This window comes from Coregonus clupeaformis, unplaced genomic scaffold (assembly GCF_020615455.1).
Source record: "Coregonus clupeaformis isolate EN_2021a unplaced genomic scaffold, ASM2061545v1 scaf0085, whole genome shotgun sequence".
Taxonomy (NCBI): Eukaryota; Metazoa; Chordata; class Actinopteri; order Salmoniformes; family Salmonidae; genus Coregonus; species Coregonus clupeaformis.
The window spans coordinates 393,654-421,338 of NW_025533540.1; the positions used below are offsets into that span (position 1 = coordinate 393,654).

General features: G+C 48.2%; 2 protein-coding genes across 2 annotated transcripts; one reads left to right on the forward strand and one right to left on the reverse strand.

Moving 5' to 3' along the window:
• Nucleotides 1–6,738: 6,738 nt before the first annotated feature.
• LOC121555502 (2-iminobutanoate/2-iminopropanoate deaminase) lies at nt 6,739–27,644 on the forward strand. Its single transcript, XM_041869338.2, has 6 exons — nt 6,739–8,109; nt 17,319–17,424; nt 19,451–19,505; nt 19,671–19,739; nt 22,449–22,504; nt 25,813–27,644. Exons 1-6 carry the CDS (start codon nt 8,045–8,047, stop codon nt 25,897–25,899), a joined length of 438 nt encoding a protein of 145 aa, XP_041725272.1. The 5' UTR covers nt 6,739–8,044; the 3' UTR covers nt 25,900–27,644.
• On the reverse strand, nt 8,541–11,009 carry LOC123483349. The gene is made up of 2 exons (XM_045213173.1): nt 9,241–11,009; nt 8,541–9,193 (listed from the first exon to the last, which is right to left on the reverse strand). The coding sequence occupies exons 1-2, from the start codon at nt 10,398–10,400 to the stop codon at nt 9,148–9,150; spliced, it is 1,206 nt and encodes a 401-aa protein (XP_045069108.1). The 5' UTR covers nt 10,401–11,009; the 3' UTR covers nt 8,541–9,147.
• Nucleotides 27,645–27,685: the final 41 nt, after the last annotated feature.

Genomic DNA, 27,685 nt, shown 5'->3' on the forward strand with positions numbered 1-27,685 from the left:
GAGAGACCTGACCCAGGGAGAGGAGAGACCTGACCCAGGGAGAGGAGAGACCTGACCAAGGGAGAGGAGAGACCTGACCGAGGGAGAGGAGAGACCTGACCCAGGGAGAGGAGAGACCCGACCCAGGGAGAGGAGAGACCCGACCAAGGGGAGAGGAGAGACCTGACCAAGGGAGAGGAGAGACCTGGCCAAGGGAGAGGAGAGACCTGACCAAGGGAGAGGAGAGACCTGACCAAGGGAGAGGAGAGACCTGACCCAGGGAGAGGAGAGACCTGACCCAGGGAGAGGAGAGACCTGACCAAGGGAGAGGAGAGACCTGGCCAAGGGAGAGGAGAGACCTGACCCAGGGAGAGGAGAGACCTGACCCAGGGAGAGGAGAGACCTGACCAAGGGAGAGGAGAGACCTGACCGAGGGAGAGGAGAGACCTGACCCAGGGAGAGGAGAGACCTGACCCAGGGAGAGGAGAGACCCGACCCAGGGAGAGGAGAGACCCGACCAAGGGGAGAGGAGAGACCTGACCGAGGGAGAGGAGAGACCTGGCCGAGGGAGAGGAGAGACCTGGCCGAGGGAGAGGAGAGACCTGACCCAGGGAGAGGAGAGACCTGACCCAGGGAGAGGAGAGACCTGACCAAGGGAGAGGAGAGACCTGACCGAGGGAGAGGAGAGACCTGACCCAGGGAGAGGAGAGACCCGACCCAGGGAGAGGAGAGACCTGACCAAGGGAGAGGAGAGACCTGGCCAAGGGAGAGGAGAGACCTGACCAAGGGAGAGGAGAGACCTGACCAAGGGAGAGGAGAGACCTGACCAAGGGAGAGGAGAGACCTGACCCAGGGAGAGGAGAGACCTGACCAAGGGAGAGGACCAAGGGAGAGGAGAGACCTGGCCAAGGGAGAGGAGAGACCTGGCCAAGGGAGAGGAGAGACCTGGCCAAGGGAGAGGAGAGACCTGGCCAAGGGAGAGGAGAGACCTGGCCAAGGGAGAGGAGAGACCTGGCCAAGGGAGAGGAGAGACCTGACCCAGGGAGAGGAGAGACCTGACCAAGGGAGAGGACCAAGGGAGAGGAGAGACCTGGCCAAGGGAGAGGAGAGACCTGGCCAAGGGAGAGGAGAGACCTGGCCAAGGGAGAGGAGAGACCTGACCAAGGGAGAGGAGAGACCTGACCAAGGGAGAGGAGAGACCCGGCCAAGGGGAGAGGAGAGACCTGACCAAGGGAGAGGAGAGACCTGGCCAAGGGAGAGGAGAGACCTGACCAAGGGAGAGGAGAGACCTGACCAAGGGAGAGGAGAGACCTGACCAAGGGAGAGGAGAGACCTGGCCAAGGGAGAGGAGAGACCTGGCCAAGGGGAGAGGAGAGACCTGACCAAGGGAGAGGAGAGACCTGGCCAAGGGAGAGGAGAGACCTGACCAAGGGAGAGGAGAGACCTGACCAAGGGAGAGGAGAGACCTGACCAAGGGAGAGGAGAGACCTGGCCAAGGGAGAGGAGAGACCTGGCCAAGGGAGAGGAGAGACCTGGCCAAGGGAGAGGAGAGACCTGACCAAGGGAGAGGAGAGACCTGGCCAAGGGAGAGGAGAGACCTGACCAAGGGAGAGGAGAGGAGAGACCTGACCAAGGGAGAGGAGAGGAGAGACCTGACCAAGGGAGAGGAGAGGAGAGACCTGGCCAAGGGAGAGGAGAGACCTGGCCAAGGGAGAGGAGAGACCTGACCAAGGCAGAGGAGAGACCTGGCCAAGGGAGAGGAGAGACCTGGCCAAGGGAGAGGAGAGACCTGACCAAGGGAGAGGAGAGACCTGACCAAGGGAGAGGAGAGACCTGACCGAGGGAGAGGAGAGGAGAGACCTGACCGAGGGAGAGGAGAGGAGAGACCTGACCGAGGGAGAGGAGAGACCTGACCGAGGGAGAGGAGAGGAGAGACCTGACCGAGGGAGAGGAGAGACCTGACCGAGGGAGAGGAGAGACCTGACCGAGGGAGAGGAGAGACCTGACCGAGGGAGAGGAGAGACCTGACCGAGGGAGAGGAGGGAGAGGAGAGGAGAGACCTGACCGAGGGAGAGGAGAGACCTGACCGAGGGAGAGGAGAGACCCGACCGAGGGAGAGGAGAGACCCGACCGAGGGAGAGGAGAGACCCGGCCGAGGGAGAGGAGAGACCCGGCCGAGGGAGAGGAGAGACCCGACCGAGGGAGAGGAGAGACCCGACCGAGGGAGAGGAGAGACCCGGCCGAGGGAGAGGAGAGACCCGGCCGAGGGAGAGGACTGTTAATTATGAACCTGGAGGTAGCCTTACGTCCCAAAGTATAATTTCTAACATTTTCCTAAAGATGTTTCTCCCCTTTTAAAGCGACCTCTGACTGATCAGGACTGGGTGGGGTTCTCCTAGCTCTGCTACTATGTTATTTGGCTCTTGGGAAATTACCAGCGGATATGGAAACAAATATTAAAAGGAGCTACCGTATTTTCCGCACTATAAGGCGCACCGGATTATAAGGCGCACCTTCAATGAATGGCCTATTTTAGAACTGTTTTCATATATAGGGCGCACCGGATTATAAGGCGCATAGAATAGAAGATATTGCAGTCAAACGTTTGACTGGGGTTGCGTTATGCATCCACTAGATGGAGGTGTGCTAAAGGGAATGTCATCAAAACAGTCAGATAAAGTCAAACTTTATTAAGCGTTCTGACAACTCCGTTCACTCCCATGGTAACGTTGTTCAAACGTTAATGTGCATATTAACAATATCTCCCAGCCTTGCTCACTCTTCTCCCAAACGTGGAGGGGAACTTTTCCCTGATTCAGTAAACACGTAGTAAAAGAAACAGTCTGATACCACTAAATCAAACGTTAGTGCAAAACTCAACATTGTTCAGTTGACGTATAACACGTAAAGCTCACTTTTTCAGTTCATTCCCCGTCCACGAATCCCTCGAATTCTTCTTCTTCAGTGTCCGAATTGAACAGTTGGGCGACTACGGCATCCAACCTGCCCGGCTCCCTCTCGTCATTATCCGAGTCAGTGTCGCTGTTATACACACACAAGTGGTGTGGGACTGTGAGTAAGCACAGTACCGGTGTTTACTGACTACGGTAGCCGTAATGCTGCAAGCGGTGCGGCTTTGTAGTTTACCAGTCGTACTGAAACATTTCATTATTATTAAATTGTTTTTATTGTTTTTTCATACTGAAACATTTTGACAGAGCGCCTTGAGCACCGTGTACAACCAGTATGGATCAACCAATTAACCAATTGATCCATATATAAGGCGCTCCGGATTATAAGGCGCACTGTCGTTTTTTGAGAAAATTAAAGGCTTTTAAGTGCGCCTTATAGTGCGGAAAATACGGTACTTCCTGCGTTGTAATTTCAGAAAATGTCCAGAATATATCTTCCGTAATAGTGGAATGATAGTGTTCTACAATATTATTTATCAAAAAAAGTATTTTGGACCAATACAAATTCGCATTCTAAAATGTAGACTGGCTTCTGTTATCAAGATGGGGAAACTGCACCCTCCCTCTCTTCCATCGGCGTCACTAAGAGGCGTGGCTCTTCCATCGGCGTCACTAAGAGGCGTGGCTCTTCCATCGGCGTCACTAAGAGGCGTGGCTCTTCCATCGGCGTCACTAAGAGGCGTGGCTCTTCCATCGGCGTCACTAAGAGGCGTAGCTCTTCCATCGGCGTCACTAAGAGGCGTGGCTCTTCCATCGGCGTCACTAAGAGGCGTGGCTCTTCCATCGGCGTCACTAAGAGGCGTGGCTCTTCCATCGGCGTCACTAAGAGGCGTGGTCATCTCCTCCTCGAGCAACAACAAACAATGGCAGACTGGCCAATGCTCTTTCCTACAATTCTACATTCTTCGCTCAATTCCAGTTTATGTGAGAAAACATATTGTAGGAAATCATTGTACCGTCTATATCGCTGTGAATATATATATATATTTTTAATAGCAAAAAAATCTAGTTTTTACAGCTAGTTGGTGGACGAAACAGAAAGTAAAATATTCTCACCAGCATGTTCCAGGGAAATAGTCATTAAGGTTTCGAGGCTGACGTTTGGCAACTCGAACCTTCAGCTCCCTCCACAGATTTCCTATGGGATTAAGGTCTGGAGACTGGCTAGGCCACTCCAGGACCTTAATGTGCTTCTTCTTGAGCCACTCCTTTGTTGCCTTGGCCGTGTGTTTTGGGTCATTGTCATGCTGGAATACCCATCCACGACCCATTTTCAATGCCCTGGCTGAGGGAAGGAGGTTCTCACCCAAGATTTGACGGTACATGGCCCCGTCCATCGTCCCTTTGATGCGGTGAAGTTGTCCTGTCCCCTTAGCAGAAAAACACCCCCAAAGCATAATGTTTCCACCTCCATGTTTGACGGTGGGGATGGTGTTCTTGGGGTCATAGGCAGCATTCCTCCTCCTCCAAACACGGCGAGTTGAGTTGATGCCAAAGAGCTCCATTTTGGTCTCATCTGACCACAACACTTTCACCCAGTTCTCCTCTGAATCATTCAGATGTTCATTGGCAAACTTCAGACGGGCCTGTATATGTGCTTTCTTGAACAGGGGGACCTTGCGGGCGCTGCAGGATTTCAGTCCTTCACGGAATAGTGTGTTACCAATTGTTTTCTTGGTGACTATGGTCCCAGCTGCCTTGAGATCATTGACAAGATCCTCCCGTGTAGTTCTGGGCTGATTCCTCACCGTTCTCATGATCATTGCAACTCCACGAGGTGAGATCTTGCATGGAGCCCCAGGTCGAGGGAGATTGACAGTTATTTTGTGTTTCTTCCATTTGCGAATAATCGCTTATAAACTGTTGTCACCTTCTCACCAAGCTGCTTGGCGATGGTCTTGTAGCCCATTCCAGCCTTGTGTAGGTCTACAATCTTGTCCCTGACATCCTTGGAGAGCTCTTTGGTCTTGGCCATGGTGGAGAGTTTGGAATCTGATTGATTGATTGCTTCTGTGGACAGGTGTGTTTTATACAGGTAACAAGCTGAGATTAGGAGCACTCCCTTTAAGAGTGTGCTCCTAACCTCAGCTCGTTACCTGTATAAAAGACACCTTGGAGCCAGAAATCTTTCTAATTGAGAGGGGGTCAAATACTTATTTCCCTCATTAAAATGCAAATCAATTTATAACATTTTTGACATGCGATTTTCTGGATTTTTTTGTTACTCTGTCTCTCACTGTTCAAATAAACCTACCATTAAAATTATAGACTGATAATTTCTTTGTCAGTGGGCAAACGTACAAAATCAGCAGGGGATCAAATACTTTTTTCCCTCACTGTATATATATATATATATATATATATATATATATATATATATATATATATATATATATATATATATATATATATATATATATATATATACACACACATTATATATATGTGTGTGTGTGTGTATATATATATATATATATATACATACATACATACATACATACATGTATATATATGCTATACTATACAGAATGTATGACTGTACAAAACATTAGGAACACTCGTAACTTCTTATGTAATGTTTGTTTAATTTCATATGTTGTAACTGTTTTCAAAGATGCCAGGAATAAAGCTTATCACCTCAATAACTACAATTTATCTTATCTTGACTTCTATATTTCCAATCTTTGATTTTCACTGTACCCTGGTAACTTTCTGTATGAATCCTTCAAGCAGTTAGATTTATAATAATAATATGCCATTTAGCAGACGCTTTTATCCAAAGCGACTTACAGTCATGCGTGCATACATTTTTTTTTGTGTATGGGTGGTCCCAGGGATCGAACCCACTACCCTGGCGTTACAAGCGCCGTGCTCTACCAGCTGAGCTACAGAGGACCACAGAGCTACAGAGGACCACAGAGCTACAGAGGACCACAGAGCTACAGAGGACCACAGAGCTACAGAGGACCACAGAGCTACAGAGGACCACAGAGCTACAGAGGACCACAGAGCTACAGAGGACCACAGAGCTACAGAGGACCACAGAGCTACAGAGGACCACAGAGCTACAGAGGACCACAGAGCTACAGAGGACCACAGAGGACCACAGAGCTACAGAGGACCACAGAGGTCCACAGAGCTACAGAGGACCACAGAGGACCACAGAGCTACAGAGGACCACAGAGCTACAGAGGTCCACAGAGCTACAGAGGTCCACAGAGCTACAGAGGTCCACAGAGCTACAGAGGACCACAGAGCTACAGAGGACCACAGAGCTACAGAGGACCACAGAGCTACAGAGGACCACAGAGCTACAGAGGACCACAGAGCTACAGAGGTCCACAGAGCTACAGAGGACCACAGAGCTACAGAGGACCACAGAGCTACAGAGGACCACAGAGGACCACAGAGCTACAGAGGACCACAGAGCTACAGAGGACCACAGAGCTACAGAGGACCACAGAGCTACAGAGGTCCACAGAGCTACAGAGGTCCACAGAGCTACAGAGGTTTTATAGATTTGAAACCTTCCATTGCTCAGCTTTGCAATGATCACGTTGTAAAATATCTGATCCAACTTCCATGGAAGTAGCCTACAATAGGCTGTCATAAATGAAGAAGTACATGAACCACCAAGAGGGACTTGTCTGGCTGTCTCAAGACCGATGTTGTTACCGTAACTACTCTAATGCGGACTCAAGGGGGGGGGGAGAATGGCCTCACCAATAGAGAGAAATAGTCAGGGCCGCAACTTTCACATTCTGAAATTGCGCCCCCCCCCCCCAGTTTTATAATTGGAATGTGTTACAAACAGAGGCACTGTGTGCTTTAGGACCATGCGGACACCTCCGAGCGGTCGAGTAGGCTGTTTTTGAGTGTTTATCCGACTTTATTTAGGACCGCGCGGACACCACAGAGCGGGCTGACAGGCTGTGTGAAGGCAAAGCTTCTGTAAAGGCTGGCTGGACCAGTACGGGAGAGTTGAGCATAGTTCAGTGCGTACGTGTTGCGCTCCTTCACCGAGTTGTAAAAGGAAGCAGAACAGAAACTGGCTACTCTTTAGTTGACTGATGTAGCTGGCAAGGTAACTGCTGTATAACTTAACAGAAAAAATACGGTTCATCAGTCTGTCGGGGGTTCATCGGTCTGTCGGGGGTTCATCGGTCTGTCGGGGGTTCATCGGTCTGTCGGGGGTTCATTGGTCTGTAGCTGCTTTTTATTGGGTGTGTTTTATGGTAAAGGGGAGGTACCATGGACAGCGATATTCTCAATGTCCACCCCACTAATGTTTCAAGGTTGTCTCTTACAGAAAACTGCAAATTTTCAGTAATTTGGTTTTGACCTGATTTAAAAACAACATGCTAAAAGTCACATCGTCATCACTGATTGTTACTTGATATAGTAGTTTTTATCTCAAATATAGTAATGATACCATATCCCAGTGTCCAATCCATAGTAATGATACCATATCCCAGTGTCCAATCCATAGTAATGATACCATATCCCAGTGTCCAATCCATAGTAATGATACCATATCCCAGTGTCCAATCCATAGTAATGATATCATATCCCAGTGTCCAATCCATAGTAATGATATCATATCCCAGTGTCCAATCCATAGTAATGATATCATATCCCAGTGTCCAATCCATAGTAATGATATCATATCCCAGTGTCCAATCCATAGTAATGATATCATATCCCAGTGTCCAATCCATAGTAATGATATCATATCCCAGTGTCCAATCCATAGTAATGATACCGGGGTCCAATCCATAGTAATGATACCGGGGTCCAATCCATAGTAATGATACCGGGGTCCAATCCATACACTTGCACATGGACACTCATAGAAGTCATCCTGCACTAGTGGTTTGGATTTCTCTTGCACTTTTCCACCAGCCAAAGCAATTGACCTAGTATAGAGGGAAATGGCCTCCTCCACAACTAGCTTGTAGCACCACCAGCGGGATGCCAGCCGCAGCAGATACGTGGCCCCAGCAGTGTTTGTCGAGTCAAAGGTTCTCCTGGACAGCGGTTCACTTCACTTTGCCCCAAGCTCCCTTCTGTGACTGTAGTCTACTATTGACACGATGGCCGCTGTTCAGAGACTCTTTCCTTATACTCCTAAAGCCCCCGTAAGGACGGGAATTTACAGGTAGGCCTCACCTATATTTTACTGATCATATGTCAATGTGTTTTTCATTGCATTTGTGTTGTAGATTTGTGTTAAATCTTTAGAAAGCAACTTAGCAATGTAGATACGCCTTGCACTTTGGACTGCAATAGAAAGTAGCTCTAAGACAATTCAAACACCTTTTATGCGTTTCACAAACTCATGAATAAGTAGATAAACACCTGATATGACTATATAAAGTGGCCACCTCTCAGAGCCTGGTTCCTCTCCACCCGGTACAGCCAGAAGGGGACTGGCCACCCCTCAGAGCCTGGTTCCTGCCTTTCTAGGGAGTTATTCCTAGCCACGTGCTTCTACATCTGCATTGCTTGGTCTTTAGGCTGGGTTTCTGTGTAAATCTGCTGATGTAAAAAGGGCTTTATAAATACAATTTGATTGATTGATTGATTGAAAGAGGGGTTAAAAACAATGTTTTTTTTAAACCTTAATTTTAGCAGGGAGTCCCATTGAGACCAAGGTTTTTTGCAAGGGAGTCCTGCATTTCACAATTACACAACACATTACATAATCATGACAGCATGAGAGAATAAGAAAATACACCAAGAAAATACAAAAAAGTGGTTTCCTAAAAGCTCATTAAAAGTTGTTCATTAAAAGTTGCCAACTGTGGTATGTGTGGGGTGTTACTGTAAGGTAGCCAATCAGGAGCCAGTAAAGGAGGAGGGGGAGGAGTTTGGTACCATGTACAGAGATCAGGCTCAACGTCCACCACACTAACTAATGTTTAATGTTGTCTGTCACAGAAACTATGCAGTGCAGTCATAATACTTCGAAGGAAATACAATCAAATGTTCAAAGTGTTATTGTGTTGACCTAATGAAAAACAATAGGCTAAAAGAGAAGTCAGGTTTTACTTGAACATAACATGGTCAACGTGATGGCTAGAAGGAACACTTCATTTCAAATCCGGTTATTTAAGGCTACTTGATTACCAGTCTCCATACGCTGGCACATGGACACTCATGGAAGTCATGGTGTCCTCTTTCTACACACCTTTCTCTAGGAGGAGAAACTCACATCTTCTAGTACCAATATGTGGCACCACCTGGGTGATCCCAGCCACGGCCGACACTTGGCACCAGAATGCTCCACCTGGGTGATCCCAGCCACGGCCGACACTTGGCACCAGAATGCTCCACCTGGGTGATCCCAGCCACGGCCGACACTTGGCACCAGAATGCTCCACCTGGGTGATCCCAGCCACGGCCGACACTTGGCACCAGAATGCTCCACCTGGGTGATCCCAGCCACGGCCGACACTTGGCACCAGAATGCTCCACCTGGGTGATCCCAGCCACGGTCGACACTTGGCACCAGAATGCTCCACCTGGGTGATCCCAGCCACGGCCGACACTTGGCACCAGAATGCTCCACCTGGGTGATCCCAGCCACGGCCGACACTTGGCACCAGAATGCTCCACCTGGGTGATCCCAGCCACGGCCGACACTTGGCACCAGAATGCTCCACCTGGGTGATCCCAGCCACGGCCGACACTTGGCACCAGAATGCTCCACCTGGGTGATCCCAGCCACGGCCGACACTTGGCACCAGAATGCTCCACCTGGGTGATCCCAGCCACGGCCGACACTTGGCACCAGAATGCTCCACCTGGGTGATCCCAGCCACGGCCGACACTTGGCACCAGAATGCTCCACCTGGGTGATCCCAGCCACGGCCGACACTTGGCACCAGAATGCTCCACCTGGGTGATCCCAGCCACGGTCGACACTTGGCACCAGAATGCTCCACCTGGGTGATCCCAGCCACGGCCGACACTTGGCACCAGAATGCTCCACCTGGGTGATCCCAGCCACGGCCGACACTTGGCACCAGAATGCTCCACCTGGGTGATCCCAGCCACGGCCGACACTTGGCACCAGAATGCTCCACCTGGGTGATCCCAGCCACGGCCGACACTTGGCACCAGAATGCTCCACCTGGGTGATCCCAGCCACTGCCGACACTTGGCACCAGAATGCTCCACCTGGGTGATCCCAGCCACGGCCGACACTTGGCACCAGAATGCTCCACCTGGGTGATCCCAGCCACGGCCGACACTTGGCACCAGAATACTCCACCTGGGTGATCCCAGCCACGGCCGACACTTGGCACCAGAATGCTCCACCTGGGTGATCCCAGCCACGGCCGACACTTGGCACCAGAATGCTCCACCTGGGTGATCCCAGCCACGGCCGACACTTGGCACCAGAATGCTTTTATAGGAGGTTGGCAGAACGTACCCAATACACATCTACTCGCCCTATCGGCATAACAATGGTGGAGATTAAAATACGTGACACAACCCAGCCTCCAGACGTTCTATCCAGGACGGCACCATAACAGCAGGGGCCCGCCAAATGGCTCGCTCTGCTCTGAAGGGACAGAATCCAGACCATCATTTGGAATCAGGACAACATTTTTACATAAGGATCTAGGCTGGGAGGCAACAACTATACTGATGATGCTATGATCATTGTGTGCTGTAGAAATGTTGAATGATACTGTGTATTCTCCTCGTTATGAATCACTTCTCTGTGTATCATTATGTAGGGAACATTATGCCCTGAACAATGACCCACCTTTCCCGCTTGTACAAAGGATTTATGCATCAAAAATGGAACAATATTAAATTCCATAAGGAAAGGGAATCTCCTCCCTGGGGCTGGGGAGCCTGCTGCTAAGAGACCACGGAACGTTTCAGCCAATCAGGCAAGGAGTCTAATGCACCTAGCCCCGCCCTCACTGTCTATTTGTAGTTGCTAACTGGAAAGCACCCTTGCTTATTGGTAGGCTTGACGAAACAAAACGAACTGGCAACAGACAAACAGAGAACACAGGTATAAATACACTGGGGATAATGGGGAAGATGGGAGACACCTGGAGGGGGGTGGAGACAATCACAAAGACAGGTGAAACAGATCAGGGTGTGACAGAGGTTATAGGAGTGGAGAGGCTATAGGAGTGGAGAGGTTATAGGAGTAGAGAGGTTGTAGCGAGTAGAGAGGCAATAGGAGTAGAGGTTATAGGAGGAGAGAGGTTATAGGAGTAGAGAGGTTATAGGAGTGGAGAGGTTATAGGAGTGGAGAGGTTATAGGAGTAGAGAGGTTATAGGAGTAGAGAGGTTATAGGAGTAGAGAGGTTATAGGAGTAGAGAGGTTATAGGAGTAGAGAGGTTATAGGAGTGGAGAGGTTATAGGAGTGGAGTGGTTGTAGGAGTAGAGAGATTGTAAAAAGTAGAGGTCACTCTGGATAAGAGTGTCTGCTAAATGACTTAGGAGTCGAGAGTAAGGGGTTATAGGAATAGAGAGGTTATAGGAGTAGAGAGTAAAGCAGTTGTAGGAGTAGAGAGATTATAGGAGTAGAGAGGCTATAGGAGTAGAGGTTAAAGGAGTAGAGAGTACAGCGTTTATAGGAGTGGAAAGGTTATAGGAGTAGAGAGGCTATATGAGTAGATAGGTTATAGGAGTAGAGAGGTTATAGGAGTAGAGCAATTATAGGAGTAGAGTACAGCGTTTATAGGAGTAGATAGGTTATAGGAATAGAGATTATAGGAGTAGAGAGGCTATAGGAGTAGAGAGATTATAGAGAGTAGAGATGTTATAGGAGTAGAGAGGTTATAGGAGTAGAGAGTACAGCGTTTATAGGAGTAGAGAGGCTATAGGAGTAGAGAGTAGAGAGATTATAGAGAGTAGAGATGTTATAGGAGTAGAGAGGTTATAGGAGTAGAGAGTACAGCGTTTATAGGAGTGGAGAGGTTATAGGAGTAGAGGCTATAGGAGTAGAGAGGTTATAGAGAGTAGAGAGGCTATAGGAGTAGAGGTTAAAGGAGTAGAGAGTACAGCGTTTATAGGAGTGGAAAGGTTATAGGAGTAGAGAGGCTATAGGAGTAGATAGGTTATAGGAGTAGAGAGGTTATAGGAGTATAGCGATTATAGGAGTAGAGAGTACAGCGTTTATAGGAGTGGAAAGGTTATAGGAGTAGAGAGGTTATAGGAGTAGAGGTTATAGGAGTAGAGAGGCTATAGGAGTAGAGAGGTTATAGGAGTAGAGAGTACAGCGTTTATAGGAGTGGAGAGGTTAAAGGAGTAGAGAGTAGAGAGATTATAGAGAGTAGAGATGTTATAGGAGTAGAGTAGAGAGAGTAGAGATGTTATAGGAGTAGATAGTACAGCGTTTATAGGAGTAGAGAGGTTATAGGAGTAGAGAGTAAGGGGTTATATGGGCTCCCGAGTGGCGCAGCGGTCTAAGGCACTGCATCTCAGTGCTTGAGGCATCACTACAGACCCCCTGGTTCGATTCCAGGCTGTATCACAACCGGCCGTGATTGGGAGTCCCATAGGACGGCGCACAATTGGCCCAGCGTCGTCCGGGTTTGGCCGGTGTAGGCCGTCATTGTAAATAAGAATTTGTTCTTAACTGACTTGCCTAGTTAAATAAAGGTCAAATTAAAAATTAAACTTAAATAATAGTAGAGGTTATAGGAGTGGAGAGGTTATATGAGTAGATCAGTTATAGGAGTAGAGAAAATATAGGAGTAGAGAGTATATACAGAGGTTATAGGAGTAGAGAGATTATAGGAGTAGAAAGTAGAGGTTATATCAGTAGAGAGGATATAGAAGTAGAAAGATTATAGAGAGTAGAGTGGTTATAGATAGTAGAGATGTTATAGGAGTGGAAAGGTTATAGGAGTAGAGAGTACAGAGTTTATAGGAGTAGAGAGATTATAGGAGTAGAAAGTAGAGGTTATAGTAGTAGAGAGGTTATACATTTTTACATTTACATTTTAGTCATTTAGCACCCGCTCTTATCCAGAGCGACTTAAAGTTAATGAGTGCATACATTTTCATACTGGCCCCCCGTGGGAAACGAACCCACAACCCTGGCGTTGCAAGTGCCATGCTCTACCAACTGAGCTACAGGGGACTTATAGGAGTAGAGAGTAGAGAGGTTATAGGAATAGAGAATAGAAGTTATAGGAGTAGAGAGGTTATAGGAATAGAGAATAGTGGTTATAGGAGTAGAGAGGTTATATGAGTAGAGAGGTTATAGGAGTAGAGAGGTTATAGGAGTAGAGAGGTTACAGGAGTAGAGAGGTTATAGGAATAGAGAATAGTGGTTATAGGAGTAGAGGTTATAGGAGTAGAGAGGTTATAGGAGTAGAGAGGTTATAGGAGTAGAGAGGTTATAGGAGTAGAGCGGTTGTAGGAGTAGAGAGATTGTAAAAAGTAGAGAGGTCGCTCTGGATAAGAGCGTCTGCTAAATGACTTAGGAGTCGAGAGTAAGGGGTTATAGGAATAGAGAGGTTATAGGAGTAGAGAGTAAAGCGGTTGTAGGAGTAGAGAGATTATAGGAGTAGAGAGGCTATAGGAGTAGAGAGGTTAAAGGAGTAGAGAGTACAGCGTTTATAGGAGTGGAGAGGTTATAGGAGTAGAGAGGCTATAGGAGTAGATCGGTTATATGAGTAGAGAGTACAGCGTTTATAGGAGTGGAAAGGTTATAGGAGTAGAGAGGTTATAGGAGTAGAGAGGTTATAGGAGTAGAGAGGCTATAGGAGTAGAGAGGTTATAGGAGTAGAGAGGTTATAGGAGTAGAGAGGTTATAGGAGTAGAGAGGTTATAGGAGTAGAGAGGTTATAGGAGTAGAGAGGTTATAGGAGTGGAGAGGTTATAGGAGTAGAGAGTTTATAGGAGTAGAGAGGTTATAGGAGTAGAGAGTAGAGGTTATAGGAGTAGAGAGGTTGTAGGAATAGATAATAGAGGTTATAGGAGTAGAGAGGTTATAGAGAGTAGCAAGGTTATAGAGAGTAGAGAGGTTATAGGAGTAGAGAGGGTATAGGAGTAGAGAGGTTATAGGAGTGGAGAGGTTATAGGAGTAGAGAGGTTATAGGAGTAGAGAGTAGAGAGGGTATAGGAGTAGAGAGGATATAGGAGTAGAGAGTACAGAGTTTATAGGAGTAGAGAGGTTATTGGAGTAGAGGTTATATAGAGGTTATAGGAGTAGAGAGTTTATAGGAGTAGATAGGTTATAGGAGTGGAGAGGTTATAGGAGTAGAGAGTAGAGATATTATAGGAGTAGATAGGGTATAGGAGTAGAGGTTATAAGAGTAGAGATGTTCTAGGAGTAGAGAGTAGATAGGTTATAGGAGTAGCAAGGTTATAGGAGTTGAGAGTGGAGAGGTTATAGGAGTAGAGAGTTTCTAGTAGAGAGGTCATAAGAGTAGAGAGTTTATAGGAGTAGAGAGGTTATTGGAGTAGAGAGGTTATATAGAGGTTATAGAGAGTAGAGATGTTATAGGAGTAGAGAGGTTATAGGAGTAGAGAGGCTATAGGAGTAGAGAGGTTATAGGAGTAGAGAGGTTATAGGAGTAGAGAGGTTATAGGAGTGGAGAGGTTATAGGAGTAGAGAGGTTATAGGAGTAGAGAGGTTATAGGAGTAGAGGTTATATGAGTAGAGAGGTTATAGGAGTGGAGAGGTTATAGAAGTAGAGAGGTTATAGAAGTAGAGAGGTTATAGAGAGTAGAGAGGTTATAGGAGTGGAGAGGTTATAGGAGTGGGGAGGTTATAGAGAGGTTATGGGAGTATTTGTATTTATTAAGGATCACCATTTGTTCCTGCCAAGGCAGCAGCTACTCTTCCTGGGGTCCAGCAACATTAAGGCAGTTACAGTGGGGGAAAAAAGTATTTAGTCAGCCACCAATTGTGCAAGTTCTCCCACTTAAAAAGATGAGAGAGGCCTGTAATCTTCATCATAGGTACACGTCAACTATGACAGACAAATTGAGGAAAAAAAATCCAGAAAATCACATTGTAGGATTTTTTATGAATTTATTTGCAAATTATGGTGGAAAATAAGTATTTGGTCACCTACAAACAAGCAAGATTTCTGGCTCTCACAGACCTGTAACTTCTTCTTTAAGAGGCTCCTCTGTCCTCCACTCGTTACCTGTATTAATGGCACCGGTTTGAACTTGTTATCAGTATAAAATACACCTGTCCACAACCTCAAACTGTCACATTCCAAACTCCACTATGGCCAAGACCAAAGAGCTGTCAAAGGACACCAGAAACAAAATTGTAGACCTGCACCAGGCTGGGAAGACTGAATCTGCAATAGGTAAGCAGCTTGGTTTGAAGAAATCAACTGTGGGAGCAATTATTAGGAAATGGAAGACATACAAGACCACTGATAATCTCCCTCGATCTGGGGCTCCACGCAAGATCTCACCCCGTGGGGTCAAAATGATCACAAGAACGGTGAGCAAAAATCCCAGGACCACACGGGGGGACCTAGTGAATGACCTGCAGAGAGCTGGGACCAAAGTAACAAAGCCTACCATCAGTAACACACTACGCCGCCAGGGACTCAAATCCTGCAGTGCCAGACGTGTCCCCCTGCTTAAGCCAGTACATGTCCAGGCCCGTCTGAAGTTTGCTAGAGTGCATTTGGATGATCGAGAAGAGGATTGGGAGAATGTCATATGGTCAGATGAAACCAAAATATAACTTTTTGGTAAAAACTCAACTCGTCGTGTTTGGAGGACAAAGAATGCTGAGTTGCATCCAAAGAACACCATACCTACTGTGAAGCATGGGGGTGGAAACATCATGCTTTGGGGCTGTTTTTCTGCAAAGGGACCAGGACGACTGATCCGTGTAAAGGAAAGAATGAATGGGGCCATGTATCGTGAGATTTTGAGTGAAAACCTCCTTCCATCAGCAAGGGCATTGAAGATGAAACGTGGCTGGGTCTTTCAGCATGACAATGATCCCCAACACACCGCCCGGGCAACGAAGGAGTGGCTTCGTAAGAAGCATTTCAAGGTCCTGGAGTGGCCTAGCCAATCTCCAGATCTCAACCCCATAGAAAATCTTTGGAGGGAGTTGAAAGTCCGTGTTGCCCAGCGACAGCCCCAAAACATCACTGCTCTAGAGGAGATCTGCATGGAGGAATGGGCCAAAATACCAGCAACAGTGTGTGAAAACCTTGTGAAGACTTAAAGAAAACGTTTGACCTGTGTCATTGCCAACAAAGGGTATATAACAAAGTATTGAGAAACTTTTGTTATTGACCAAATACTTATTTTCCACCATAATTTGCAAATAAATTCATTAAAAATCCTACAATGTGATTTTCTGGATATTTTTTTCTCATTTTGTCTGTCATAGTTGACGTGTACTTATGATGAAAATTACAGGCCTCTCTCATCTTTTTAAGTGGGAGAACTTGCACAATTGGTGGCTGACTAAATACTTTTTTCCCCCACTGTATATACAATTTAAAATATTACATGGCTTTACATTTCATAACACTTTTCACAACACATCAGGTGTGTTCCCTCAGGCCCCTACTCTACTACCACATATCTACAATACAACATCCATGTGTACGTGTGTGTAGAGGACGTGTCTTATCATGTGTTTGTGTGTATGTGCCTGTGTGTGTCTCTTCACAGTCCCCGCTGTTCCATAAGGTGTATTTTATCTTTTTTTTAAATGTGATTCTACTGCTTGCATCAGTTACCTGATATGGAATAGAGTTCCATGTAGTCATGGCTCTATGTAGTACTGTGCGCCTCCCATAGTCTGTTCTGGACTTGGGGACTGTGAAGAGACCTCTGGTGGCATGTCTTGTGGGGTATGCATGGGTGTCTGAGCTGTGTGCTAGTAGTTTAAACAGACACCTCAGTGCATTCAGCATGTCAACACTTTTTACAAAAACAAGTAGTGATGAAGTCAATCTCTCCTCCACTTTGAGTCATGAGAGATTTAATTACTCCTAGCGTTAATCTTTACATACAGGAATGTGGTTCTGAATATAAACAGCAACACCTCCACCTTTGGCATTTCTGTCTTTTCTGTAGATGTTATAACCATGTATTGCGACCACTGTATCATCAAAAGTATTATTTAAGTGAGTTTCAGAGATAGTCAGAATATGAATGTAATCTGTTACTAGCAAATTATTGATTTCATGAACCTTGTTTCTTAAGCTACATATGTTAACGTGGGCTATTTTCAGCACTTTTCTGGGATGCTTGATTGTTTTCATTGCTTTACTGGGAAGCTTAGCAGAAGTAGACATGCTCATGTTATTTATGTTAGTGCAGGGTGAGCTGCAGAACATGGACTTCCTACTAGAGTGACTTGTGTCCAATTGTCTGTGCTCCAGCCAGGCGGTGGTGGTGGATCGGACCATGTACATCTCCGGCCAGCTGGGGATAGACGTGGCCTCAGGGAAGCTGGTGGAGGGAGGGGTACAGGCTCAAGCCAGACAGGTGAGAGATGGTGGAGGGGGGGGCTCAGGTGAGAGATGGTGGAGGGGGATATGGTGGAGGGAGGGAGATGGTGAAGGGGGGAGAGGAGAGATGGCAGAGGGGGAGGTGAGAGGTGTGGTTGGGAGATGGTGGAGGGGGAGGGAAGAGATGGTAGAGGGGGAGGTGAGAGATGGTGGATGGAGAGGGGGGAGATGGTGGAGTGGTAGTGGAAGGTGATAGATAGTGGAGGGGGAGGTGAGAGATGAGGGAGGGGGAGAGATGGTGGAGGGGGGAGAGATGGTGGGGGGGAGAGAGATGGTGAAGGGGGAGAGAGAGATGGTGGAGGGGGAGAGATGGTGGAGGGGAGAGAGATGGTGGAGGAGAGAGAGATGGTGGAGGGGAGAGAGATGGTGAAGGGGGAGAGAGATGGTGGAGGGGAGAGAGATGGTGAAGGGGGGAGAGAGATGGTGGAGGGGAGAGAGATGGTGGAGGGGAGAGAGATGGTGAAGGGGGGAGAGAGATGGTGGAGGGGAGGTGAGAGATGAGGGAGGGGGAGAGATGGTGGAGGGGGGAGAGATGGTGGAGGGAGAGAGATGGTGAAGGGGGAGAGAGATGGTGGAGGGGAGAGAGATGGTGAAGGGGGGAGAGAGATGGTGGAGGGGAGAGAGATGGTGAAGGGGGGAGAGAGATGGTGGAGGGGAGAGAGATGGTGGAGGGGGAGAGAGATGAGGGAGGGGGAGAGATGGTGGAGGGGGGAGAGATGGTGGAGGGGAGAGAGATGGTGAAGGGGGGAGAGAGATGGTGGAGGGGAGAGAGATGGTGAAGGGGGGAGAGAGATGGTGAAGGGGGGAGAGAGATGGTGGAGGAGAGAGAGATGGTGGAGGGGAGAGAGATGGTGAAGGGGGAGAGAGATGGTGGAGGGGAGAGAGATGGTGAAGGGGGGGAGAGAGATGGTGAAGGGGGGAGAGAGATGGTGGAGGGGAGAGAGATGGTGAAGGGGGGAGAGAGATGGTGGAGGGGAGGTGAGAGATGAGGGAGGGGGAGAGATGGTGGAGGGGGAGAGATGGTGGAGGGGAGAGAGAGATGGTGGAGGGGAGAGAGATGGTGAAGGGGGAGAGAGATGGTGGAGGGGAGAGAGATGGTGAAGGGGGAGAGAGATGGTGGAGGGGAGGTGAGAGATGAGGGAGGGGGAGAGATGGTGGAGGGGGAGAGATGGTGGAGGGGAGAGAGATGGTGAAGGGGGAGAGAGATGGTGGAGGGGAGGTGAGAGATGAGGGAGGGGGAGAGATGGTGGAGGGGGAGAGAGATGGTGGAGGGGGAGAGATGGTGGAGGGGAGGTGAGAGATGAGGGAGGGGGAGAGATGGTGGAGGGGGAGAGATGGTGGAGGGGGGAGAGAGATGGTGGAGGGGGAGAGATGGTGGAGGGGGAGAGATGGTGGAGGGGGGAGAGAGATGGTGGAGGGGGAGAGATGGTGGGGGGGAGAGAGATGGTGGGGGAGGGAGAGATGGTGGATGGAGAGGGGGAGATGGTGGAGGGGGGAGAGATGGTGGAGGGGGGAGAGAGATGGTGGAGGGGGGAGAGATGGTGGAGGGAGGGAGAGAGATGGTTGAGGGGGGAGAGATGGTGGAGGGAGGGAGAGAGATGGTTGAGGGGGGAGAGATGGTTGAGGGGGGAGAGAGATGGTGGAGGGGAGGTGAGAGATGGTGGAGGGGGGAGAGATGGTTGAGGAGGGAGAGAGATGGTGGAGGGGAGGTGAGAGATGGTGGAGGGGAGGTGTCTGAATGATCAAGGTAAAATATAATTATATTATAATACTTATAGTATTAGTCATGTTAGTACTTAATACAGCCTCCCTCCTCCATCACCAACCCTTCCCTCACCTCCTCCCTCCTCCCTCCTCCCTCCTCCCTCCTCCATCACCAACCCTTCCCTCACCTCCTCCCTCCTCCCTCCTCCCTCCTCCATCACCAACCCTTCCCTCACCTCCTCCCTCCTCCCTCCTCCCTCCTCCATCACCAACCCTTCCCTCACCTCCTCCCCCAACAGGCTCTGGTCAATATGGGAGAGATCCTGAATGCAGCTGGATGTGGTTATGATAATGGTGAGACTCTTTAAAATATATATATATATATCATCAGATGAACAAGAATGAATGTATGTTTATTAAATGTAAAAGACGAGAAATGATTAGATTAATTCCAGCTGAGATCTAAAGACTAATCTGAAATGTGTATCTGACAGACTTCTTTACTTTTGTCTCTTTCAGTCGTCAAGACAACCGTGCTGTTGGCAGACATAAATGACTTTGTCTATGTCAACAATGTTTATAAGACATGTAAGTGTTTGACCTGACAATGTTAGGGGCTAAGGGTTATGGGAGAATCTCAATTATATGTATTTGTTTGCTCACGTCCTGTCGCCTCCTGCTCAAAACACACAAGGAGAGCGAATACAAAATCAATTGAGATTCTCCCCATGTCCGCATCTAACGTTTGAGCTTAGTCCACCTCGTCATAATGTCCTGCATGTCCACAACTGTCCACACGATGGCGCCCTGTACCCTGAATAACGGCACTTCTCTGTCAGGATCTGTTGGCCACTTGTTCTGTGTGCCTAGTGCATAATATTGAATACTTACTTTAGACCCAGCATTCTTCAGTAGCACATTCATACATGTCTGAAAGGACAACAGCTATATAAACTCAGCAAAAAAAGAAACGTCCCCTCACTGTCAACTAAGTTTATTTTCAGCAAACTTAACATGTGTAAATATTTGAATGAACATAACAAGATTCAACAACTGAGACATAAACTGAACAAGTTCCACAGACGTGACTGTCAGAAATTGAATAATGTGTCCCTGAACAAAGGGGGGGGTCAAAATCAAAAGTAACAGTCAGTATCTGGTGTGGCCACCAGCTGCATTAAGTACTGCAGTGCATCTCCTCCTCATGGACTGCACCATATTTGCCAGTTCTTGCTGTGAGATGTTACCCCACTCTTCCACCAAGGCACCTGCAAGTTCCCAGACATTTCTGGGGGGGGTGGCCCTAGCCCTCACCCTCCGATCCAACAGGTCCCAGACGTGTTCAATGGGGCTCTTCGCTGGCCGTGGCAGAACACTGACATTCCTGTCTTGCAGGAAATCACGCACAGAACGAGCAGTATGGCTGGTGGCATTGTCATGCTGGTGGGTCATGTGAGGGAGGAGGATGTCTTCCCTGTAACGCACAGCGTTGAGATTGCCTGCAATGACAACAAGCTCAGTCCGATGATGCTGTGACACATCGCCCCAGACCATGACGGACCCTCCACCTCCAAATCGATCCCGCTCCAGAGTACAGGCCTCGGTGTAACGCTCATTCCTTCGACGATAAACGTGAATCCGACCATCACCCCTGGTGAGACAAAACCGCGACTCGTCAGTGAAGAGCACTTTTTGCCATTCCTGTCTGGTCCAGCGATGGTGGGTTTGTGCCCATAGGCGACGTTGTTGCCGGTGATGTCTGGTGAGGACCTGCCTTACAACAGGCCTACAAGCCCTCAGTCCAGCCTCTCTCAGCCTGTTGTGGACAGTCTGAGCACTGATGGAGGGATTGTGCGTTCCTGGTGTAACTCGGGCAGTTGTTGTTGCCATCCTGTACCTGTCCCGCAGGTGTGATGTTTGGATGTACCGATCCCGTGCAGGTGTTGTTACACGTGGTCTGCCACTGCGAGGACGATCAGCTGTCCGTCCTGTCTCCCTGTAGCGCTGTCTTAGGTGTCTCACAGTACGGACATTGCAATTTATTGCCCTGGCCACATCTGCAGTCCTCACGCCTCCTTGCAGCATGCCTAAGGCACGTTCACGCAGATGAGCAGGGACCCTGGGCATCTTTCTTTTGGTGTTTTTTCAGAGTCAGTAGAAAGGCCTCTTTAGTGTCCTAAGTTTTCATAACTGTGACCTTAACTGCCTACCGTCTGTAAGCTGTTAGTGTCTTAACGACCGTTCCACAGCTGCATGTTCATTAATTGTTTATGGTTCATTGAACAAGCATGGGAAACAGTGTTTAAACCCTTTACAATGAAGACCTGTGAAGTTATTTGGATTTTTACGAATTATCTTTGAAAGGCAGAAATTGATGCATAGCTGTACCTCTGCCCTTCATAATTAAACTCTTGTCTGGCTTTGCCTTGCCAAGGTACGTTTCCCATAGTTCCTTTTCCAGAGGCCTCAATGGTACTCTGGCTGCATGGGTATTTCCTCCTTGATCACAGTGGAACTGAACCCTGGTGTGTCAGAGTGGAAGAGGATACAGGGAAGCTCTGTGAAACCCGACCCGACCCAACCCTCTCCCTGGGTCCTGCCTGAAACCCGACCCGACCCAACCCTCTCCCTGGGTCCTGCCTGTAGCCACACGGTTCCAGTCAGCCAATACTGCAACCAGCCATGAAGTTCATAGAACTAGATCTAATATATGGCCTGGAGAATACGTCTCATGCCCATGACCTTAGTTTAGAGTGAATACTACCAACTGTACTCTCAAGCAGTGTGGTAAACAGAGGCAGAAGCTTGGACCAGCTGGGTGATTTTGAAGTGGTCATGAATATACGATGTGATGTGGTTATGGAGAGGACATACTTTCTTAATGGCACGGTGTTCAGCCAGGTGTTCAGCCAGGTGTTCAGCCAGGTGTTCAGCCATGTGTTCAGCCAGGTGTTCAGCCAGGTGTTCAGCCAGGTGTTCAGCCAGGTGTTCAGCCAGGTTTTCAGCCAGTTTTTCAGCCAGGTGTTCAGCCAGGTGTTCAGCCAGGTTTTCAGCCAGTTTTTCAGCCAGGTGTTCAGCCAGGTGTTCAGCCAGGTTTTCAGCCAGGTTTTCAGCCAGGTGTTCAGCCCGGAGTATATTTGTTACTACTCCTTGTCATTCAGAGTCTAGACCTTCCCTGCTTATTAAAGTTTCTTTGGAAACGTCCTTTCAGTATACAAATGATTGGAATTAGTCCTACTGTAATTCAGTATGATTTGGGGAAATTGTTTGTACAATATACTTTCTTTTTTCATTCAGTTTTCAACAAAAACTTCCCTGCCAGAGCTGCCTACCAGGTTGCTGCCCTCCCCAGAGTAAGCACCATAACCACACGTATCTAACCCTAACCCTCCCCAGAGTCAGCACCATAACCACACGTATCTAACCCTAACCCTCCCCAGAGTCAGCACCATAACCACACGTATCTAACCCTAACCCTCCCCAGAGTCAGCACCATAACCACACGTATCTAACCCTAACCCTCCCCAGAGTCAGCACCATAACCACACGTATCTAACCCTCCCCAGAGTCAGCACCATAACCACACGTATCTAACCCTAACCCTCCCCAGAGTCAGCACCATAACCACACGTATCTAACCCTAACCCTCCCCAGAGTCAGCACCATAACCACACGTATCTAACCCTAACCCTCCCCAGAGTCAGCACCATAACCACACGTATCTAACCCTAACCCTCCCCAGAGTCAGCACCATAACCACACGTATCTAACCCTAACCCTCCCCAGAGTCAGCACCATAACCACACGTATCTAACCCTAACCCTCCCCAGAGTCAGCACCATAACCACACGTATCTAACCCTAACCCTCCCCAGAGTCAGCACCATAACCACACGTATCTAACCCTAACCCTCCCCAGAGTCAGCACCATAACCACACGTATCTAACCCTAACCCTCCCCAGAGTCAGCACCATAACCACACGTATCTAACCCTCCCCAGAGTCAGCACCATAACCACACGTATCTAACCCTAACCCTCCCCAGAGTCAGCACCATAACCACATGTATCTAACCCTAACCCTCCCCAGAGTCAGCACCATAACCACACGTATCTAACCCTAACCCTCCCCAGAGTCAGCACCATAACCACACGTATCTAACCCTAACCCTCCCCAGAGTCAGCACCATAACCACACGTATCTAACCCTCCCCAGAGTCAGCACCATAACCACACGTATCTAATCCTAACCCTCCCCAGAGTCAGCACCATAACCACATGTATCTAACCCTAACCCTCCCCAGAGTCAGCACCATAACCACACGTATCTAACCCTAACCCTCCCCAGAGTCAGCACCATAACCACACGTATCTAACCCTAACCCTCCCCAGAGTCAGCACCATAACCACATGTATCTAACCCTAACCCTCCCCAGAGTCAGCACCATAACCACACGTATCTAACCCTCCCCAGAGTCAGCACCATAACCACACGTATCTAACCCTAACCCTCCCCAGAGTCAGCACCATAACCACATGTATCTAACCCTAACCCTCCCCAGAGTCAGCACCATAACCACATGTATCTAACCCTAACCCTCCCCAGAGTCAGCACCATAACCACATGTATCTAACCCTAACCCTCCCCAGAGTCAGCACCATAACCACATGTATCTAACCCTAACCCTCCCCAGAGTCAGCACCATAACCACATGTATCTAACCCTAACCCTCCCCAGAGTCAGCACCATAACCACATGTATCTAACCCACCCCAGAGTCAGCACCATAACCACACGTATCTAACCCTAACCCTCCCCAGAGTCAGCACCATAACCACACGTATCTAACCCTAACCCTCCCCAGAGTCAGCACCATAACCACACGTATCTAACCCTAACCCTCCCCAGAGTAGGCACCATAACCACACGTATCTAACCCTAACCCTCCCCAGAGTCAGCACCATAACCACACGTATCTAACCCTAACCCTCCCCAGAGTAAGCACCATAACCACACGTATCTAACCCTAACCCTCCCCAGAGTCAGCACCATAACCACACGTATCTAACCCTAACCCTCCCCAGAGTCAGCACCATAACCACACGTATCTAACCCTAACCCTCCCCAGAGTCAGCACCATAACCACACGTATCTAACCCACCCCAGAGTCAGCACCATAACCACACGTATCTAACCCTAACCCTCCCCAGAGTCAGCACCATAACCACACGTATCTAACCCTAACCCTCCCCAGAGTCAGCACCATAACCACACGTATCTAACCCACCCCAGAGTCAGCACCATAACCACACGTATCTAACCCTAACCCTCCCCAGAGTCAGCACCATAACCACACGTATCTAACCCTAACCCTCCCCAGAGTCAGCACCATAACCACACGTATCTAACCCTAACCCTCCCCAGAGTCAGCACCATAACCACACGTATCTAACCCTAACCCTCCCCAGAGTCAGCATCATAACCACACGTATCTAACCCTCCCCAGAGTCAGCACCATAACCACACGTATCTAACCCTAACCCTCCCCAGAGTCAGCACCATAACCACACGCATCTAACCCTAACCCTCCCCAGAGTCAGCACCATAACCACACGTATCTAACCCTAACCCTCCCCAGAGTCAGCACCATAACCACACGTATCTAACCCTCCCCAGAGTCAGCACCATAACCACACGTATCTAACCCTCCCCAGAGTCAGCACCATAACCACACGTATCTAACCCTAACCCTCCCCAGAGTCAGCACCATAACCACACGTATCTAACCCTAACCCTCCCCAGAGTCAGCACCATAACCACACGTATCTAACCCTAACCCTCCCCAGAGTCAGCACCATAACCACACGTATCTAACCCTCCCCAGAGTCAGCACCATAACCACACGGATCTAACCCTAACCCTCCCCAGAGTCAGCACCATAACCACACGTATCTAACCCTAACCCTCCCCAGAGTCAGCACCATAACCACACGTATCTAACCCACCCCAGAGTCAGCACCATAACCACACGTATCTAACCCACCCCAGAGTCAGCACCATAACCACACGTATCTAACTCTAACCCTCCCCAGAGTCAGCACCATAACCACACGGATCTAACCCTAACCCTCCCCAGAGTCAGCACCATAACCACACGCATCTACTTATTATGTATCTACTTGATATTAAAGATGTAATACTCTTCCAAATGGTGATTCTAACCTCTTTCTCTCTCTCTCTCTCATTCTGTTTCTCTCTCTCTCTCTCTCTCTCTCTCATTCTGTTTCTCTCTCTCTCTCTCTCTCTCTCTCTCTCTCTCTCTCTCTCTCTCTCACTCACTCACTCACTCACTCACTCACTCACTCACTCACTCACTCACTCACTCACTCACTCACTCACTCACTCACTCACTCACTCACTCACTCACTCACTCTGTCTCTCTCTCACTGACTCATTCACTCACACTCTCTCTCTCACTCTCTCTCTCTCTCTCTCTCTCTCTCATTCACTAATTCACTCACTCTCTCTCTCTCTCACTCTGGCTCTCTTTCTCTCCCGCTCTCGCCCCTTTTCTCTCACTGACTCATTCACTCTCTCTCACTCTCACGCTGTCTCTCTCTCCCCATCTCTCTCTCTCTCTTTCTCTCTCTCTCTCTCACTCAGGATGGTCTGGTGGAGATCGAGGCCGTGGCTGTTCTGGGACCCATCTCTGACTCCTGTCTAACAGGCCAGGGCATCAACAAGCTGTAAACTAACTAACCTGGAAGTGAACGTTTAACAGCCTTGAAATTGTCCCAGTTTAAACATTAATTAAATTAACCCAAACCACCGCTAGACTTCGACTATACTGCCCAGACATTCCAAGGCCTTGAAGAGGCCATACACAGGCCTTACCCAAAGCCATATACAGGCCTTACCCAAAGCCATATACAGGCCTTACCCAAAGCCATATACAGGCCTTAACCAAAGCCATATACAGGCCTTACCCAAAGCCATATACAGGCCTTACCCAAAGCCATATACAGGCCTTAACCAAAGCCATATACAGGCCTTACCCAAAGCCATATACAGGCCTTAACCAAAGCCATATACAGGCCTTACCCAAAGCCATATACAGGCCTTACCCAAAAGCCATATACAGGCCTTACCCAAAGCCATATACAGGCCTTACCCAAAGCCATATACAGGCCTTACCCAAAGCCATATACAGGCCTTAACCAAAGCCATATACAGGCCTTACCCAAAGCCATATACAGGCCTTAACCAAAGCCATATACAGGCCTTACCCAAAGCCATATACAGGCCTTACCCAAAGCCATATACAGGCCTTACCCAAAGCCATATACAGGCCTTACCCAAAGCCATATACAGGCCTTACCCAAAGCCATATACAGGCCTTAACCAAAGCCATATACAGGCCTTACCCAAAGCCATATACAAGCCTTACCCAAAGCCATATACAGGCCTTACCCAAAGCCATATACAGGCCTTAACCAAAGCCATATACAGGCCTTACCCAAAGCCATATACAGGCCTTAACCAAAGCCATATACAGGCCTTACCCAAAGCCATATACAAGCCTTACCCAAAGCCATATACAGGCCTTAACCAAAGCCATATACAGGCCTTACCCAAAGCCATATACAGGCCTTACCCAAAGCCATATACAGGCCTTAACCAAAGCCATATACAGGCCTTACCCAAAGCCATATACAGGCCTTACCCAAAGCCATATACAGGCCTTAACCAAAGCCATATACAGGCCTTACCCAAAGCCATATACAGGCCTTAACCAAAGCCATATACAGGCCTTACCCAAAGCCATATACAGGCCTTACCCAAAGCCATATACAGGCCTTCCTTCCTTGATCTTAAGTTTTAGTCAAAGTTAATTTTTCTCTATTTCTGAAGTGTCAAAGCACCAAAATGTAACTTGCAACTACAAGAAAATACATAGATTTACTATACCTTTTCTGCTACCTTTTTCTTCATGGGCTCTGACTTCAACCGCCTCTATGATGTAATCTGACAGTGTGGATGAGATACTGTCTAACTGACAGAAATACTTTCCCTTAAACAAAGGATGGCTGCTGAAACAAGCAACCTGTCATTTACAAAAAGCAACATCAGTGAATGTCTTGAGTTCAGTAACTGTTTTATTCAAACCGTTACAACATGGTCATATTATAACATCATATTCTATACCCTTATAACATGGTCGTAACATGGTCGTAACATGGTCGTAACATGGTCGTAACATGGTCGTATCATGGTCGTAACATGGTCGTAACATGGTCGTAACATGGTCGTAACATGGTCGTAACATGGTCGTAACATGGTCGTAACATGGTCGCAACATGGTCGTAACATGGTCGTATCATGGTTGTACAGTCCAAGCCAGCTGTAAAAATGTAAATGTCTAATAGTTGTTGGCTTCATTTCTCAAATAAATGTGTGAGTTAAGTTGTTCCTGAATAAATCATTCTGACAAATTAGTGTTGGTCGCTTGATCCCACATACATTGTTACAAGGCTGT